This window comes from Leptodactylus fuscus, chromosome 1, assembly GCF_031893055.1.
Source record: "Leptodactylus fuscus isolate aLepFus1 chromosome 1, aLepFus1.hap2, whole genome shotgun sequence".
In the NCBI taxonomy this organism is placed as follows: Eukaryota; Metazoa; Chordata; class Amphibia; order Anura; family Leptodactylidae; genus Leptodactylus; species Leptodactylus fuscus.
Genome location: NC_134265.1, coordinates 240,179,841 through 240,196,940, shown reverse-complemented (window position 1 = coordinate 240,196,940; position 17,100 = coordinate 240,179,841). Strand labels below are relative to the sequence as shown.

General features: G+C 40.1%; 1 protein-coding gene across 1 annotated transcript; it reads left to right on the top strand.

Moving 5' to 3' along the window:
* Nucleotides 1-463: 463 nt before the first annotated feature.
* GRSF1 (G-rich RNA sequence binding factor 1) lies at nt 464-16,222 on the top strand. Its single transcript, XM_075285261.1, has 10 exons — nt 464-820; nt 2,643-2,796; nt 3,994-4,149; nt 5,251-5,439; nt 5,634-5,772; nt 7,093-7,274; nt 11,887-12,008; nt 12,149-12,287; nt 14,070-14,155; nt 15,658-16,222. Exons 1-9 carry the CDS (start codon nt 629-631, stop codon nt 14,117-14,119), a joined length of 1,323 nt encoding a protein of 440 aa, XP_075141362.1. The 5' UTR covers nt 464-628; the 3' UTR covers nt 14,120-14,155; nt 15,658-16,222.
* The last annotated feature ends 878 nt before the right edge of the window (nt 16,223-17,100 follow it).

The window sequence follows — 17,100 nt, the reverse complement described above, 5'->3', positions numbered from 1 at the left end:
CTATGAGATCTGCAGGTAACTGCTTTGGAGGTGGATTGGGTTTCTGGGTTTGGGTCCACAGGAAAACCTAGAGTAATGCGTTTAGCCTGCTTTAGACAGCACTCTCTCTCTCTATTACTATAATGTCACAGATGTGGTTTCTTCATCATGGCCGCCAATAACAGTGTCTACGAGGTGTGCATATTACAACATAAACCCTCCATAAGCATCACCTCTGCCGGATCCCAGCAATAGGTGACAAGGTCAGGTGACTCATACAATGTCACACACAAAATAAAAAAACGTCTTCTCCACGTGACAGCCGGCACTATGTACGGAGAGCGCACCCCGCGGTATGACGGGACATGTAGTCCTGCCACTGCAGCGCTCAACCATTGGCTGAACGTACGTACAGGAAGTGACAAAACTCTTTGACGTGTTACACGCTTTCGCCCATTTGTCGGCGTAAAACGAGGGTCGCTGGGAAATGTAGTTCTCATGACTTCTCTCCTTTCCCCATTGGTCGCACTGAAAGCGGTGGTTGGTGGGAGCTGTAGTTCTTCTTCCTGTTGCGGAGCCGTGGTGTCGTCGGCTGGTCCTTGGTGAGCTCCCCCTGGGTTTCCGGGTGTGGTGTTTGCCCTTCCTCTGCATGGCCGGGAGCTGCAGAATCATCAGCGCCTCAATAGCGCAGCTTCTGCTGAGGGGCCAGGGCCGGGGAGCTGCACTGCTGTGGAGAGGGAAGCCTGAGCTGCAGAGCTGTCTGTGGCGGCCAGAGAGACTGTGGGCTCCAGCACAGGAGGCCAGGAGGCTGCAGAGGAGCTTCTGTACCAGCAGCTACAAGGTAACGTGGCTGTGACAGATACGATGTACCCCCCTGACCTCCTCCAGTCCATACTGAGAAGAGCAGCACAACTGGCCGCACTGAGCATGTGCAAGGAAGGTTATAGTAAAGCTGTTTGCTCTAGGCAATCAGTGGGTGCTGAGGTCACATGACTGTTCCTGACGTCACTGCTGTGGCTAGTGATTGGCTGGCGTGATCACATGTCAGGACCAGGTCTCACTACAACTGAGGAAAACATGGCCTGGTGGCGCTGGGTCTGTTACAGATTGTTTCTTTAATGGTCAAGGGTAGTTTAAAAAGCCCTGAGAACTGCATAACATGATGTCTGACTCTTATTGTGTGCACGTTAGGAAAGGGGTTAACAATCTCCAATTCACAATAATTGTATAGTGCTAGTTATAATAGCTGGTGTGCTCCTTGTTAAACTTTCCAATGCAGTTCACGTTTCCCAGTCTCCTCCTTACCTCTGTAAAATGGCCACCAGGATCACTGTCTAAACACTGCCCTTTGGTAGTCTGAGACACTCCTCCTTGCTCTCAGTCAGTCCATCCCAGAGCACTGTGCATAGAGTGGTGGCCATTTTACAGAAATGAAGACTGAGATAGAAATATAAGGGACTATACCAGAAAATATAAGAAAAGGACATTGGTTATTTACTCTCTGCGTTTTATCCCATATCATTGAGTGTGGAGATTAATAATCACAATCCTGTTCTTGCCTTAAGCATGAAATGTGTAGCCATTGTGTCCACTCTCCTCAGTGATAACACATGATCTCTGATGTTCATATAGCGGTACCTCTGGTTGGTAGGGGAGCACTGGTTTTGTGGGATCATTCTCAGTCCTATATTGGTTCAGGAGATAAACTCTTGCTCTTGCAGTTTTCTTTTCATCTTACTGGTTCCCACTTTGGAACGACTGCTGAGAGTGCAATTTTTTAGCCCTTGGGGGTGAAACATAATCTTTCCCTAATGCTAACTTCTTTGCTCCATCTGCTTTTTGTCATCCATTAAGTGACAGGAGTAGCTTGAAGATGGGGCACTGAGAGTTGTGAATAGTGATTGTGCTCCCTTGTAGTTTTTTTTTTTTTTTCAGGCTAGGTTGACATCGCTTGGGCATCCCCCGAATAGAAACCTAACCAGCTTAAAAAAGCGGTTACCTTCGGAAACCTGCGGACCCCATAGACTATAATGGACCACTGGATGTAGCTGAAGTTTAGCACTTGCCTATCCACAGGATAGGGGAAAAGTTGCAAAATACTAGGGGTTAGAGATGAGCAAGTAGTATTCGAACGATTACCTCACTGTCATAGGAATGCGTGTACGCGGCCGAACACCAGGGGGTTAAGCGCATTGAATCTTCGATGCGCTTAACCCCTTGGTGTTCAGCCACTTACACGCATTCCTATGGCAGCGAGATAATCGATCGAATACCACTCGCTCATCTTTACTAGGGGTCCCTCTGAAGATAACCGAAGTCCAGCGCTCATTTATTTCCAGGGGTCTCATTGAAATGACTGGAGTGAGATGTGCCTTACTGACCCAGCTCTGAGGATTGATGGGTGTCCTAGTATGCTGTGGACACTTATTCACAAATTTAGTAGTGAAAATGAACACTTTTAACATACATTTGTCCATGGGCATAGTGGTGTATATTCAATTGTTTTTATGACATTTCTTGATCCCTTTTATTATTTATTTATTTATTACCTCAATAAATATCCACTTTGTTTTACTTTTAGGAGTTCCTGGTGGGCTTGTATTTTTATTATTTTTAACCTTTTATCTGTTTTAAACTTTATATTCTTCTTTTTGTTTTGTCAGAGTCCGTACGTTTCACATGACACTGAAGAATACCTTGATTTACCAGAGTATGAACCAGGGTCTGTAAACAAAGGACCAAGTAAGATGTTCATTGTGCGTGCTAGAGGGTTGCCATGGTCGTGCACTGCAGAAGATGTGCTTAACTTCTTTTCTGGTATGTATGTAGTATCATTCTTTTGATTTTGTACATAACATGACAATGAAGAAATGGAACGTAAAAATCATTATTTAACTTGGGGTATAACATAGTAAAATTTATCCTGAAAGTTTATGCCAGTGACTAGCACACTCCAGGTTCATTTCCAGAGTAGTTGTACACAAGTATCTACAAACTTCTTAAACTGAACTGCTTTTAAAGGGATTCTGTCTTTTAGGGGTGGGTGACCGATGGAATTCATTGACTATAATGGGTTCATCGGATATCCTCCTGTGTTAAATTGAAACCGCCAGACAAAAAAGTTGGACTTGCAGGACGTTTTTGTTTGGCGATTTTTGATGGTCACTGCAGCAGAGTTTCCACACGGACAGTCTGATGCAGATATGAACCCAGCCTTATATTACCAATGACCTCTTGCTGCCTATAAATAGGACCAATTTGCTGGTCCAGCAAGAAACACACAGGGCACTGCTGCTATGCTTGAAGAATCCAGGAGCAGAAGGTGCATGGATACAAAGAAGTGGTGGGAATGACAACTAACAGAGGAGTTAAAAATACATAATGCTGGGGGTGGAACAGAAGAGAAATAGGGCGGAACAAAGGAGGTAACATGGGGTGAAACATCAGACACAGTGGGGTATAACTGGAGTTGCAGTGGATGAAGCTAGAAAAGCAGGGGGTGGTATACAAGACGCTTTGAGCAGGTATCAATTGGATGACTTAGGCCATTAAAAATGAAGCAGCAGGACTACATAAGATGGTATAGGGGAAGCAGGTGGATACAGCAAAGGAACCTGGGTAAATGGAGAATGCTAGGGCTTGAGAGAAAGCCCAGTACAATAGGGACATGGAAAATACCAAACATTATTGCAGCACATACTGGTAAACTACATGCATTTAATACTTATTTATAACCTTTAATGTCATTCACTATGCTGCTTTTGTATATTGCAGCTGTTTACCCGCCACCTCTGACTTAGTGATGGCTAACCTGCTGCGATTTACAGCCTCCGATAAGAGTCTCTACCAATATTTTATTTAGGATTTTCCTGTTGAGACACATTTTTGCAAACATGAAACACATTTTACTTCTAACAATAAAAGATGACTTGTAACAAGTGCTGTAAACCAGTGCTCATTCTTGGAAGTAACACTTCTAGTGCTGATGTTCTTGCTGTCACTGTTATCTTTCAGGTTGCAATGTACGAAATGGCACAGATGGAGTGCATTTCATTTTCAATAGAGATGGAAAACCACGAGGAGATGCAGTCATTGAGTTTGAGACAGCAGATGACTTGGTAAAAGCATTAGAACAGCATAAAAAGTACTTGGGTCAGCGCTATGTGGAAGGTGAGCAACCTGTACTACTACATGTCACTGAATGTTGAGGTATGGGAGCAAAAAAAACCCCACAAGAATGTTACTGAATTTCTATTAGCTCATAGCTGAACATGAATGTCCAAAGATTTATTCCTGTTGTGCTGATCCTGAAACAATACGCTAAGGGATATAGATGCCTAACAATAAGGCTAACACCTGTCCTCAGGTCATGTGTGGTGCTGAAATAAAGCAGCCTTGTTTTTCTAATTCTGTATAACACCTTTTTTTTTTCTTCAAAATGTAGACATTGCATATTCCTGTATCTGTTAATTAGTACTAGATGATGTGCCAGGACAACAGACCTAAAGTTATATCCCACTGGAGCTGCAGCAAGGGAGTGTAAGCTGTACATTACAGCACCTGAGCCACTGCCATCTTTTTTTTTTTTTAAATGTAGATTGTGAGCCCCACATAGAGCTCACAATGGATATCCATGCAAACACAGGGAGAACATACAAACTCCTTGCAGATGGTTTTTGGCAGGATTTGAACACCAGGACTCCCAGCGCTGCAGTGCTAACCACTGAGCCACCGTGTGGCCCCATGAGCCACGGCCATCTTGTGCCGTTTCACATACAATAGACGCCAGGAAGCGTAAAACTAAAATAAACAAAACTCCAGGACAAAGTTTCCCTTTTTTTTTTAACTTTACCCCACAGTTCTTAGAAAAAGTTAATTAATAACTTACATGTTCCTTAAAATTGTGATGTTGGTAAACACAACTCATTCTGCAAAAAATCAATCTTTCATGACTTAATTGACAAGCAATAAATCTATGACTTTCATAATCTGACAAATTGGCCTCTTCAAGAAGGAGTGAATGGAATAACGTGTAATGTTTGTTATTGGTGTTGAGCGAATTGTAGATACGAATGCCTCGCTCCCATAGGAATGCGTGTTAACGGCCGGCAAATCTTCACAGCGCTTAACCCCTTGGTGATCGGCCGCTTCAATGCATTCCTATGGGAGCGAGGTATTCGACGAATAGTTTAGAATACTATTCACTCAACACTATTTGTTATATGATATTATTTAAAATAGTTTTTCAGATGTTTAATTGTTGTTTGACAGTGTTTGAAATGAGCCAGAAAGATGCAGAGTCATTGCTGCAAAGGCTTCAAGCTCCTATGTCACCCACTACATCATCTGCTATGTCTCAAGCTGCACAGTCAGTGGCTGGTACCCTAAGTGATGGTACTGTGCGCCTCCGTGGTCTTCCATATAGCTGTAGTGAACAGGATATTGTCAATTTCTTTTCAGGTGAGTTTCTATTCTTCCACTTCCTGCTTCTTCTTTGTCGAAGTTTCCAATTTCTACACTGTAACTCTAGCTATAAAAATAGAGCATGGACACATTAAGCTATAGTGTGGTAACTACACAGCCAAAATATGGAGAAGCTAGTTTGCATTTTCATTGTAATGGTCATTATTCTATTAAAGTGCATGTTTTCACAGGTCTAAGTATAGCCGATGAAGGCATAACATTTGTATTTGACCAGAGGGGGCGCAAGTCGGGGGAGGCGTTTGTACAGTTTATTTCTGAGGAACATGCAGAGCAAGCACTTTTGAGACACAAGCAGGAAATAGGCAGCAGGTAACCCATGTTTGTTGTATTTGCATTGCATCTTATTATTTTAGTTATTGGATATGTTTGTTAATCATATTACTTAAGTAAGCATCATTTCTTGATTTGATGGTGGTCTTGCATTCCCATTTTTTTGTAAATCTGAGGCAAAAGATAAAAAGTACCAAGGTTTGCATTATGTGCGAGATGCAGGGACCCTACTTGGTTGCTTCTGTCTCTCTCTAAAGGCTCCTATCTGTCATTTCCTCACTTCATCTGGTTTAGAAAATTGCTGTTCACCTCATGAACTCAAGGCAAATAACTTGGCCTGTGTTGTATTGGTGCATCCATTTTTTGAAAAGGGGAAACAATACATATATATATATAGAGAGAGAGAGAGAATTAGGAAAAAATGTATTTTCTGTATGATAAAAAGCTGCACATACATGTTCATGGACTTTAAACTTTGATGCATAAATTAGACTAGGTTCACATCACTTTTTTTTTACTTTTCTTTCCTTCGTTTTCGAGGAAAAAGATTGTCAAAAAAAAAGTATATCGTAGAAAGGGCATCTGTTTTAGTTTCAAAGGTATTTACTGAATTATTGCAAGCATAAAAATGTAGAAAAGTGCAAGTACAAAGTGGAGAAATGGTATCACATTTGAAATGTCTTTAGAAACATAATGTGTTGAAAAACAGAAAAGGATAAAAAGACCTGGATAGGAGGAATAGGGAGCGAGGAGAAGGGCATCTGTTCTAGATACCTTTCAGTAATAATAAAGAAAAGTGCGTCTCTCTCCGTTTTGTTCAGTTATTTTTTTTATTCAGTTGTTGTTGTTGTTGTTATTATTATTATTATTATTATTATTATTATTATTATTATTATTATTCAGGTCTACGTATAACAGATTCCCTTTCTGCAGCATAATTTTTTGCCATTTTAGTTGTCCAAAATGGAGTATACAGTAAAAGTTGTACAGTAAAATATGATGTGAACCTCTAATCTTACACTTAGAAGCTCAAGTTTCTCCAACATTTAGGGCTAGTTCACACAGGGCAAAATGGTCAGGATTTTGACGTGGAATCCGTGTCAAAATCCTGCTAAAATAAACCGCCTCCCATTGAAATCAATGGGAGTCGGTAATTTCCGAGCGAGCTTTTCTTTCTTCAGGCGGTTACCGCGGCTGATTCAGCCCTGGCGTCCGCCTCGCAACACCACCCTCCAAACTAGGATCATTCATTTGGGCCTAATCCAGAGCGGAAAGCCACGACGGAATGCCGTGTGAACTAGCCCTTAGTGTTTGCATTCATTTTTTAACTTTTTTTTCCTCTTTTCTTCTTCCTTAAAGGTACATTGAAATTTTTCCAAGCAGAAAAAATGAAATTCAGAATGCTCGCTATCTTGTTAGAAGAAGGAAAGGGGTAACTTTTGCCCCAACCATGAAAGAACTTTATGACCCAGATATTTCTATTAATACTGAAAGTAAAGACAGGCAATCTGACATTGTCAGTGAGAACAATCACATGAACGGTGAGATACTGATCTCTTCTTCTCTATTAACGTGTTTCTAAAATGGAATGAAAATGGTGCTTTGGATGAGATTTTCTATGTTACATTTTAATGTGATTTATTACAGAGAGTTTGTCAGGTCCAAAGTGCTTTCAGTGTAGGGGTCTTGAATAGGAGCAAAAACCTACCTTTGTGGACACAGACCAATGAAGAAACGCAGAGATAATTATCTCTTAATTGATGCAGATCACAAAATTGAAACAAAAAGTTGCGCTGTGGTTGCTATGGTCGTTAAAGAGTTTTTTTCTTTTTGACAGATTTAAAAATCTCCCCCATTGTATTGCAATTTTGCCTATGGGCACATTTATTACCCCTTTTACGCTATATGATGAACATTGGTCAGTTAAAGCTTTGTGATGAATGTATCCCATATTTCATTATGTTAGTTTATCCATCCGATCGCTAGAAGGAGCAGAGCTGGCACATGTAGCACATAGGTTCCCTCAGTCAGCCCCTCAGGTTCTGCAGCATGATTGTGGGGTGCTGGGGAATTGCCATGGCAGCTGGAGGCCTAACTGTGTCCTCCTGCACTGCCATAACAGAAGCCTACTAGGCGCATCCCTAATAGAAGTGTTGCAGGGAATCATACAAGAGATCACAGGTTCAAGCCCCCTAGAAAAATGTTATAAAATAACAATTTTAAAACTGCAAAAATAAAAATAAAAAAATCACAAAGCGTTTTATTATCCAGACATATAGCTTTATTATGTTTAGAATAAAATAATAAACCAGCACGTATGTCATATCGCCTAATCCGAAATAACTTGAACTTAAAAGCTAACGTGTTCTGTAATCTGCACAGTGAACACCATAAGAAAAATAATTCCAAAAAATGGAATAAAAAGTGATTAAAAGTTGAATGAACCCCAAAAAATACACATGAAAACAACAGCTCGATCAATTGAAAAATTACAAAGATATGAGTTTTAGAATAAGGCGAGGCAAAAACTAAATAGGTGTACTGTTTGTTACAGTCTCAGCTCAGTAATTTGCCAAACAGAGATCTAGAAAACCATGTGGAATTGTTACAGAAAATTATATCTTGAAAATTGTATTTTCTTTTCTTTTAGCCAAACCTAGACAAACCCTTTTAACCCCTTAGCGACCCTTGACGTAACTGTACGTCATGGGTCGCATGGGGATGTATGGAGCGAGCTCACACGCTGAGCTCGCTCCATACACGGCAGATGCCGGCTGTATAATACAGCCAGGACCTGCCACTAACAGCAGCGGTCGGTGCCCGAGCCGATCGCTGCTGTTAACCCTTTACACACTGCGGTCAAACGTGACCGCAGTGTGTAAACGGCGCCGGCGGCACGGGCACCGCCATGTTTCGCCGATCACCGCCCTCCTGAACGTCACATGAGGGCGGTGATCGGTTGCTATGACAGCCGGAAGCCTATTGAAGGCTTCCAGGCTTGTCTCTGCACTAGATTTATTAGACGATGCCAGAGGCATCGTCTAATAGAAGTGCTGCGATTTTCCTATTCACTGCAATACTGTAGTATTGCAGTGAATAGTATGAGTGATCAGACCCCCTAGGTTTCAAGGTACCTAAGGGGTCTGATCATAAATGTATAACAAGAAAAAAAAAAGTTTTTAAAAGTATTGAAAAAATTAAAAAAAATATAAAAGTTCAAATCACCCCCCTTTCCCTAGATCAGCTATAAAAGTAATTAAAGAACATTAAACATAAACATATTAGGTATCCCTGCGCTCCAAAATGCCCGAACTATTAGAATATTAAATCTATCCCTTACTGCGAACAACGTAGCGGCAAAAAAAATAAAAATGGCCAAATAGCGTTTTTTTCAACACTTTGCCTCCTATAAAAAATTGAATAAAAAGTGATCAAACCATCAGATCTTTCCCCAAATGGTATCAATAGAAACGTCATCTTGTCCCGCATAAAAAGACACCACAACCAGCTCCATACATGGAAATATGAAAAAGTTACAGGTGTTAGAACATGATGACACAAAATTTTTTTTCTATTTTGCAAAGTTTATCATTTTTTTAAAAGTATCAAAACATTTCAAATACTATATAAATTTGGTATCACTGCGTTCGTACTGACACGTAGAACACAGGTAACATGTCATTTGTACCAAACAGTGAACGCTGTAAAAATTAAACCCATAAGAAAATGGCGCAAATGCATTTTTTTCTCCAATTGCACCTCATTCTGAATTTTTTTCCAGCTTCCCAGTACATTGCACAGCATATTGAATGGTGCCATTACAAAGTGCAATTTGTCCCGCAAACAATAAGCCATCATGTGACTCTGTGAACTGAAAAATGAAAAAGTTATGGCTCTTGAAATGTGAGGAGGGAGAAACGAAAATGCGAAACCAAAAAATGGCCTGGTCCTTAAGGGGTTAAAGGAATTTAGATCTTTAAAAAATATAATGAATAGATACTTCTGTCAGATCCTTCTCACCCAAACGTAAAGCTGCTGCTGTGGTGCCTATATATGTTAGATTATTGCCAGCCAAATCCGCAGATTTTGCTAGGTTTGGCCGACAATGTACAAGACGGCCTCTCTCCCTCCAAGGAATTCTCTGTTATATTTTGTTTTTACTGCATGGATAAAGTGCAAGATGTCATATTTACAAATGCTGGTAGTTTGAATCGATATTGACATATATTTTGCGTGTACAGTGGGGCAAAAAAGTATTTAGTCAGTCACCAATAGTGCAAGTTCCACCACTTAAAAAGATGAGAGGCGTTTGTAATTTACATCATAGGTAGATCTCAACTATGAGAGACAAAATGAGAAAACAAATCCAGAAAATCACATTGTCTGATTTTGTAAGAATTTATTTGCAAATTATGGTGGAAAATAAGTATTTGGTCAGTAACAAAATTTCATCTCAATACTTTGTTATATATCCTTTGTTGGCAATGACAGAGGTCAAACGTTTTCTGTAAGTCTTCACAAGGTTGGCACACACTGTTGTTGGTATGTTGGCCCATTCCTCCATGCAGATCTCCTCTAGAGCAGTGATGTTTTGGGGCTGTCGCTTGGCAACACGGACTTTCAACTCCCTCCAAAGGTTTTCTATAGGGTTGAGATCTGGAGACTGGCTAGGCCACTCCAGGACCTTGAAATGCTTCTTACAAAGCCACTCCTTCGTTGCCCTGGCGGTGTGCTTTGGATCATTGTCATGTTGAAAGACCCAGCCACGTTTCATCTTCAATGCCCTTGCTGATGGAAGGAGGTTTGCACTCAAAATCTCACGCTACATGGCCCCATTCATTCTTTCATGTACCCGGATCAGTCGTCCTGGCCCCTTTGCAGAGAAACAGCCCCAAAGCATGATGTTTCCACCCCCATGCTTTACAGTAGGTATGGTGTTTGATGGATGCAACTCAGTATTCTTTTTCCTCCAAACACGAAAAGTTGTGTTTCTACTAAACAGTTCCAGTTTGGTTTCATCAGACCATAGGACATTCTCCCAATACTCTTCTGGATCATCCAAATGCTCTCTAGCAAACTTCAGATGGGCCCGGACATGTACTGGCTTAAGCAGTGGGACACGTCTGGCACTGCAGGATCTGAGTCCCTGGCGGTGTAGTGTGTTACTGATGGTAGGCTTTGTAACATTGGTCCCAGCTCTCTGCAGTTCATTCACTAGGTCCCCCCGCGTGGTTCTGGGATTTTTGCTCACCGTTCTTGTGATCATTTTGACCCCACGGGGTGAGATTTTGCGTGGAGCCCCAGAGCGAGGGAGATTATCAGTAGTCTTGTATGTCTTCCATTTTCTAATTATTGCTCCCACAGTTGATTTCTTCAATCCAAGCTGGTTGCCTATTGCAGATTCAGTCTTCCCAGCCTGGTGCAGGGCTACAATTTTGTTTCTGGTGTCCTTTGACAGCTCTTTGGTCTTCACCATAGTGGAGTTTGGAGTCTGACTGTTTGAGGGTGTGCACAGGTGTCTTTTTATACTGATAAGTTTAAACAGGTGCTATTACTACAGGTAATGAGTGGAGGAAAGAGGAGACTCTTAAAGAAGAAGTTACAGGTCTGTGAGAGCCAGAAATCTTGATTGTTTGTAGGTGACCAAATACTTATTTTCCACCATAATTTGCAAATAAATGCTTACAAAATCAGACAATGTGATTTTCTGGATTTGTTTTCTCATTTTGTCTCTGATAGTTGAGGTCTACCTATGATGTAAATTACAGACACCTCTCATCTTTTTAAGTGGTGGAACTTGCACTATTGGTGACTGACTAAATACTTTTTTGCCCCACTGTATGTTGTATTTTACATGCCTGATCCTTTTGTTCTCAGACTCCCTTATCCCCATTCAGAATCCATCTACACCTGCATCTGCTGTTTTTTCCTTCTCAAGCAGGAAAAAGAATAAAAAGCATAAAGTTTATTGCTACAGATAATGTTCAGAGGTTTATATTCTGTTTGTCATGTAGGTTATATAGCATTGTACATTTACTCTTGTTATTGGAACATGGTTGCTGCAGGTCATGTACTGGAGTAGAATAAGCTTGCAGTTTAAATTGCTGAACCTGGGAATATGATTTTCATTCTTCTTAAATTTTCCACCCTCAGATTATGGAAAGGACATGTCTGGAAAAGCGGTGGATGCCAGTGAGTTTACAGTTGTATCTCCAGTCCATGATATCCACATTCGAGGACTCCCTTTCCATGCTTCTGGGCAGGATATTGCAAATGTAAGTTGTTAATAGGCAGTAGAAGTCTGTAGTATATAATACAGGTTCATGGTTAAAATGAAAGAAATCACTTTTAGCCAGAGCACTTATAGCATTGTTTAGGACATTGCAAAGTAATTCTCCGTTTTCTTTCTCGACAGTTTTTCCATCCTGTGATGCCATTGAAGATAAATATTGAATACAGTGCAGATGCCGGAGGTACTTCAGGGGAAGCAGTAGTAAGATTTTTGACCCATGAGGATGCTGTAGCTGCCATGGCCAAAAACAGATGCCATATGCGTAAGTCTCAGTGGATGCCTATTTTTCATTTTATGTGCTCTTAATAGTAAAGAAAATGTGTCAACAAGCAATATGTCAACTAACGTTGCTTTAAAGGGGTGTCCAAGACTTGTCATTGATGGTCTATTTTTGAGAGAGGTCATCAATGTCCGATCAATTGGGGCCTGAAACTCGACGCCTTTACTTGCCAGCAAACACAGAATCTGCAAACCATAAAGAGCTGTAAACACACAGGTCCATACACTGTGTAGTGGTGATGCTGTGCTATTGCAACCCAGTTCCTGTGCACTTCAATGGGAGTTGAGCTGCAGTACCATGTCACGGTCACTGCACAATACTACAGATTTGGTGGGGGTGCAGTGTTCCAGACCGAATCTAAATTTAAAGTGGTTTTCTGGGCAAAAAATGTTTTGTTTTGTTTTTTCTTTGTTTTTTTTAAATGTCTATTGGAGCTATTAATGGGTTAAGAAATGTACCTATATAATTTTTAGTGTGTTTTGAGTGATTTCTGGGTGTCTCTGGAGGCCCCTAGTATCTTCTACTTTTGTTTAGATTCTTCTACTTCCTGCTATGTAACTTCCTAACCCCTCTCACCTCTTTTCTCCCTCCTCCTAACTCCCCCTCCCAATACACCCCCTCCCTGTCTAGCTATCCTAACTATCCTATATGTCCTTCCCTACCTACTCAGCCTAATCCCCAACCGATATTACATACTTGCCCTCCATGGCTTCTTCCTGTGAGACAGCCTTTTCTCCCCCTGTACTGTGTCTGCGCGTGCTCCTCCAAAGAGTAACCTCTACTGTGCATGCATAGACACGCAGTAGAGGTGATTTACTGGCAGCAGTGTGCACACACTGCTAGGATAAGAGCGCGCACCCTGCCAGTACAAGAGGAGGAAGATGAGTAAGTATGAGTGAAGTGGATGGGGGACGATCCGATTCCAGAAATGGGGAAACGTATCGTCACTGGATTATCAGAAAATGTCCTTGGGGCGATCATATGGGTAAATATATATATTTTTAAAATATTATTAATGTTATTTAGAAAGTAGGAGGGGGGAGGGTGTTTAGATTAGTGTAGGGTTTTTAAAATATCCTGGACAACTCCTTCATGACTTCTCCTAAGCATAAGCCATCAATATCTAGCCTTGGGCAACTATTTTAAAGGGAGCCTGTCACTGGAACCCAGCATATCAACCCAGCCCAGTAGATAAATAGGTTAGGTTATGGATCGTTGGAACTATGGCAGCACCCTTACTGCTCCAAAGAGCTTTTGTCATATTGACAAAAACCAGCAATATCTCAGCAATGGAGGCGCCAAATCACAAGGGGAAAACACTGTTCAAGTTCATTTCAGATGACCCTAACCTATCTGTGAAGCTGGTTCTGGTGATAGACTCTCTTTCCTTAAAAAAAATGACTAAACTTTTGAACAATTTTTGTTTTTCTAACCGTATTTGTGTCATTAGTAAATTTTGTAATAGAATTTAATATACTTTAAATGTCGACTCCTTCCTGTGAAATCCTGTGTTTCTTTATTCTTTCCCTTGTTTCTTTATTGAGAGCAATGACTACAGACTTGTGTGTAATGCATGTAAAAGAAGAGTGAAAGAAGGCAATATAAAACCTAGAAACCTGCTTTGTTTTTAGCTGGATTCAGACTTTTCTGCTTTGTAGGGATTTTATTTTGCCAATTTTTTTTATTTTTAAATAAATTTTAAATGATTGACTTTTAACAAGCTTGTTCAATATGTAACTACCCTGAATCCTTTTTGCCTTCCAGAACATGGATACTTAGAACTGTTCCTGAATTCATCACCAGATGGTAAATGAGATCTGTTTTGGTATTGTTTCTGCAACATTAAGAAGGTATTTCTAGCATAATTAATACTTATGTTGTATCTTTATATACAATCTACAAATAATAAGACATCATGCACATGACAGAGTGTGCAGTTTGAGGCTCTTCCAAGGAGGCTTCCGATAATTATAAAGCAAGTCCTATCCCTTATTTTGGTCATGTTAAAAGACATTACAGTGCAATATATATGGGTGGATTTTCAAATTTTACAATAGATAAATGAATTCCTTTTTTTTTTTTAATTTTAATACAATAGATACATTTCATTCTTTGGAATACATAAGACAAAATCCATGACAAAATCCAAGCTCAGCACATGCAAAATGTGCAGCACAAAATAACCACCCCTGGCCTTACAGAAATGCTTATTTTTGGGCTCATTATGGCTCCATCTTCTATAGGACTGTAATTGGGCTGCTTATAGGTATATGAGGCTTCTACCTCTGTATATCCCTGATTTCATACAGAGCTTCTATCTGTCCGATTCTATATGAACCAACAGAAATAAATTGATGTTTATAGATCCCCATCTCCCCAAGATTAGTAAGCACTTAGTTGTTGGAGCTGGACATAAAAAGCAGTGCATAGAGGCTACATGGTTTAATACAGGTTCTATATACTACTCTGGCACATATATGAGCCCTTATTGGTCATGAAATTAAAAGCAGCATTGTGATTGATAAGCTTTTTTTTTTCTTTGTTAAAGGGGTTTTAAATCCCTAAATTAGATTTTTCATACAGAATAGGTCCTAAGTATGTGGTCTGTGAAGGGCTGACACCTGAACCCAGAGATAAGCTGTTCCAGCAGGTGCCATAAGCTGCTGCATGTGCATTCTATTCTGGAGCAAATAATATGGGTAGCGTAAGGGAACTGCAGTGCCGGTTCTATAACTTGCATACTGTATACACTCTCCATACACTGCAGCAGTTCTGGAGGCTGAAGGAACAGGTGATCTGTGAGGGGTTTGGGTGTTAGACACCCGCAGATCACATACTAGTGACCTATTCTTTTGATAGGTCATCAGTATAAAAAATAAATTTTGGGACTGGAAAATCCCATAAAAAGGACCTTTCAACACTGTCGCCAGTTCAAGTTCTTAGTATCTCTAAATAAACTAACAGCATTGATTGCTTAGGGACGGTGGGAGCTAGAGAAAAAAATTCCAAACGTAATAGAAGAAATAGAAAACCAGATGGTTCCCAAGGATAAAAAGCCTAGTTTTTAATCTTGATAGCATTATTATGGGGCTGTTATAATTGGGTTTCCAGTGTAGTTATTTTAACAATACACCCCCCCCCCCCTTTATTAGGGGAAAGCGGTGACAAGCTTCTCTTTTCTTTGCTTGGGATCTAATATGGTCAGCTATGTGATTAAGACCATTGACAGAGGGTAGATAGCAACATGGATAATTAACTATTGATTGTATAGTAATGTGTTGTGTGGATATTTACACATATCACACCATTGTGTCAATTTTTTATTTATATATAATTTTTTTTCCCCCCCCAGGACCCTTGAGTATTTTCGCCACCTCCTGACATTAGACTGTATAAATGCCTATTTTTCTCTTAAATGGCTCATTAAAATATTGGACATTTTTCTGTTGAATACGTATATATATTTGTTACTTTGCTGAATGTAAGAAGATAACTGGTACTCATTCAGCAGACTTGAAGATTCCTAAAGAATACCAATTCGAAATGTACTTTATTGGCTTGGAAGAAAAGTACTGAGTGGAAACAAATCACAAGCCAGCAGCATGTTCTTGTTTCATCAAAGTGCCTAAGATAATATTGGGAATGAAGTTTCCTTGGAAGTGAGGGAGAAACGTAAACTAGAAGTTGTACACAGGCATTTACATGTCCTGCATTTTGCTCATTTAGATGTATAGACAGACACTGGTAAGTGGTCAGTGAATGGTCAGTTGTCTTATTTCCTCCTTGTGTAAGAACTGCTGTGCGTGGTGGGTTTATTCTTTGCATAGCTGATATGCAGTTGGTTCTAAATTTATCAAACCAGTTACATTTATTTGTAGTATCTTGGGTGGGAATAAAATAAACTATGACAATGGTCAGTTTCGGTTTCTTTTTTTTTTACCCTTTTGTGTGAATGAGTTTATTTATTCAAGTAAAGGTTAAATAACTAAAGCATCATATGCTGACTGCACTGGTTATCCTGACCTCGGTTATTTTACCAAAGAAACACAATGCAGTCAGGCAGGTAATGTTCTCCTAGAATTTACCAAATCCAGGCTTGTCCATTGGACTACCGAATAGAGATGCAGGATTCATCCATGCTAAAAGTCCACTGGCAGCGTGTTTTACACCATGCAATGTAAGGTTCACATGCTTATGCTCCGCCATGGAAATTTATGCAATGAAGCTCCCAATGCATTGTTTTTGTGCACATGTTAATGCCAGAGATTTGGCAGAGCATTGGAAACACTGCAGTATAACTTTACATGGTGTGTATGCATGGCAGAGTTGCAGTCTACTTTTCAGTGATGCCACTTACAGCTGATGGATATCGTACCTAGTAGGAAATGGGGAACAAGCAGGCTTGTAATGACAGAATCCTATTACAGTACCGCTGGAATTTACTAAGCTCTTAAAGCCTAACAATGTTTGTAAAGGCAGAGATAAAACTTCTAATTTGTTTGTCCAGTTTTAACAGATATTTGTAGAAGGTAAAATTGTTCAATTTTCCAATATACTTTCTGTATCCTAAAACAGTCACTAATGGGCCTTGCTCCGAAGTAAATTACTTTCTACATCAATAAAACAGATGATTGGTTGTGTGCTCAAAGGCAGACAGCTGCTACTAACATCAATAGTGACTACAAAATGTTACTGATTTTAGAGGCAGGGGTCTTCCTTGTCTAGGTATCTGCACCCCTAAAGAAACTAAATCTAGATGTAAGGCAATAAAGAATTAGGAAATTAACTACAAACA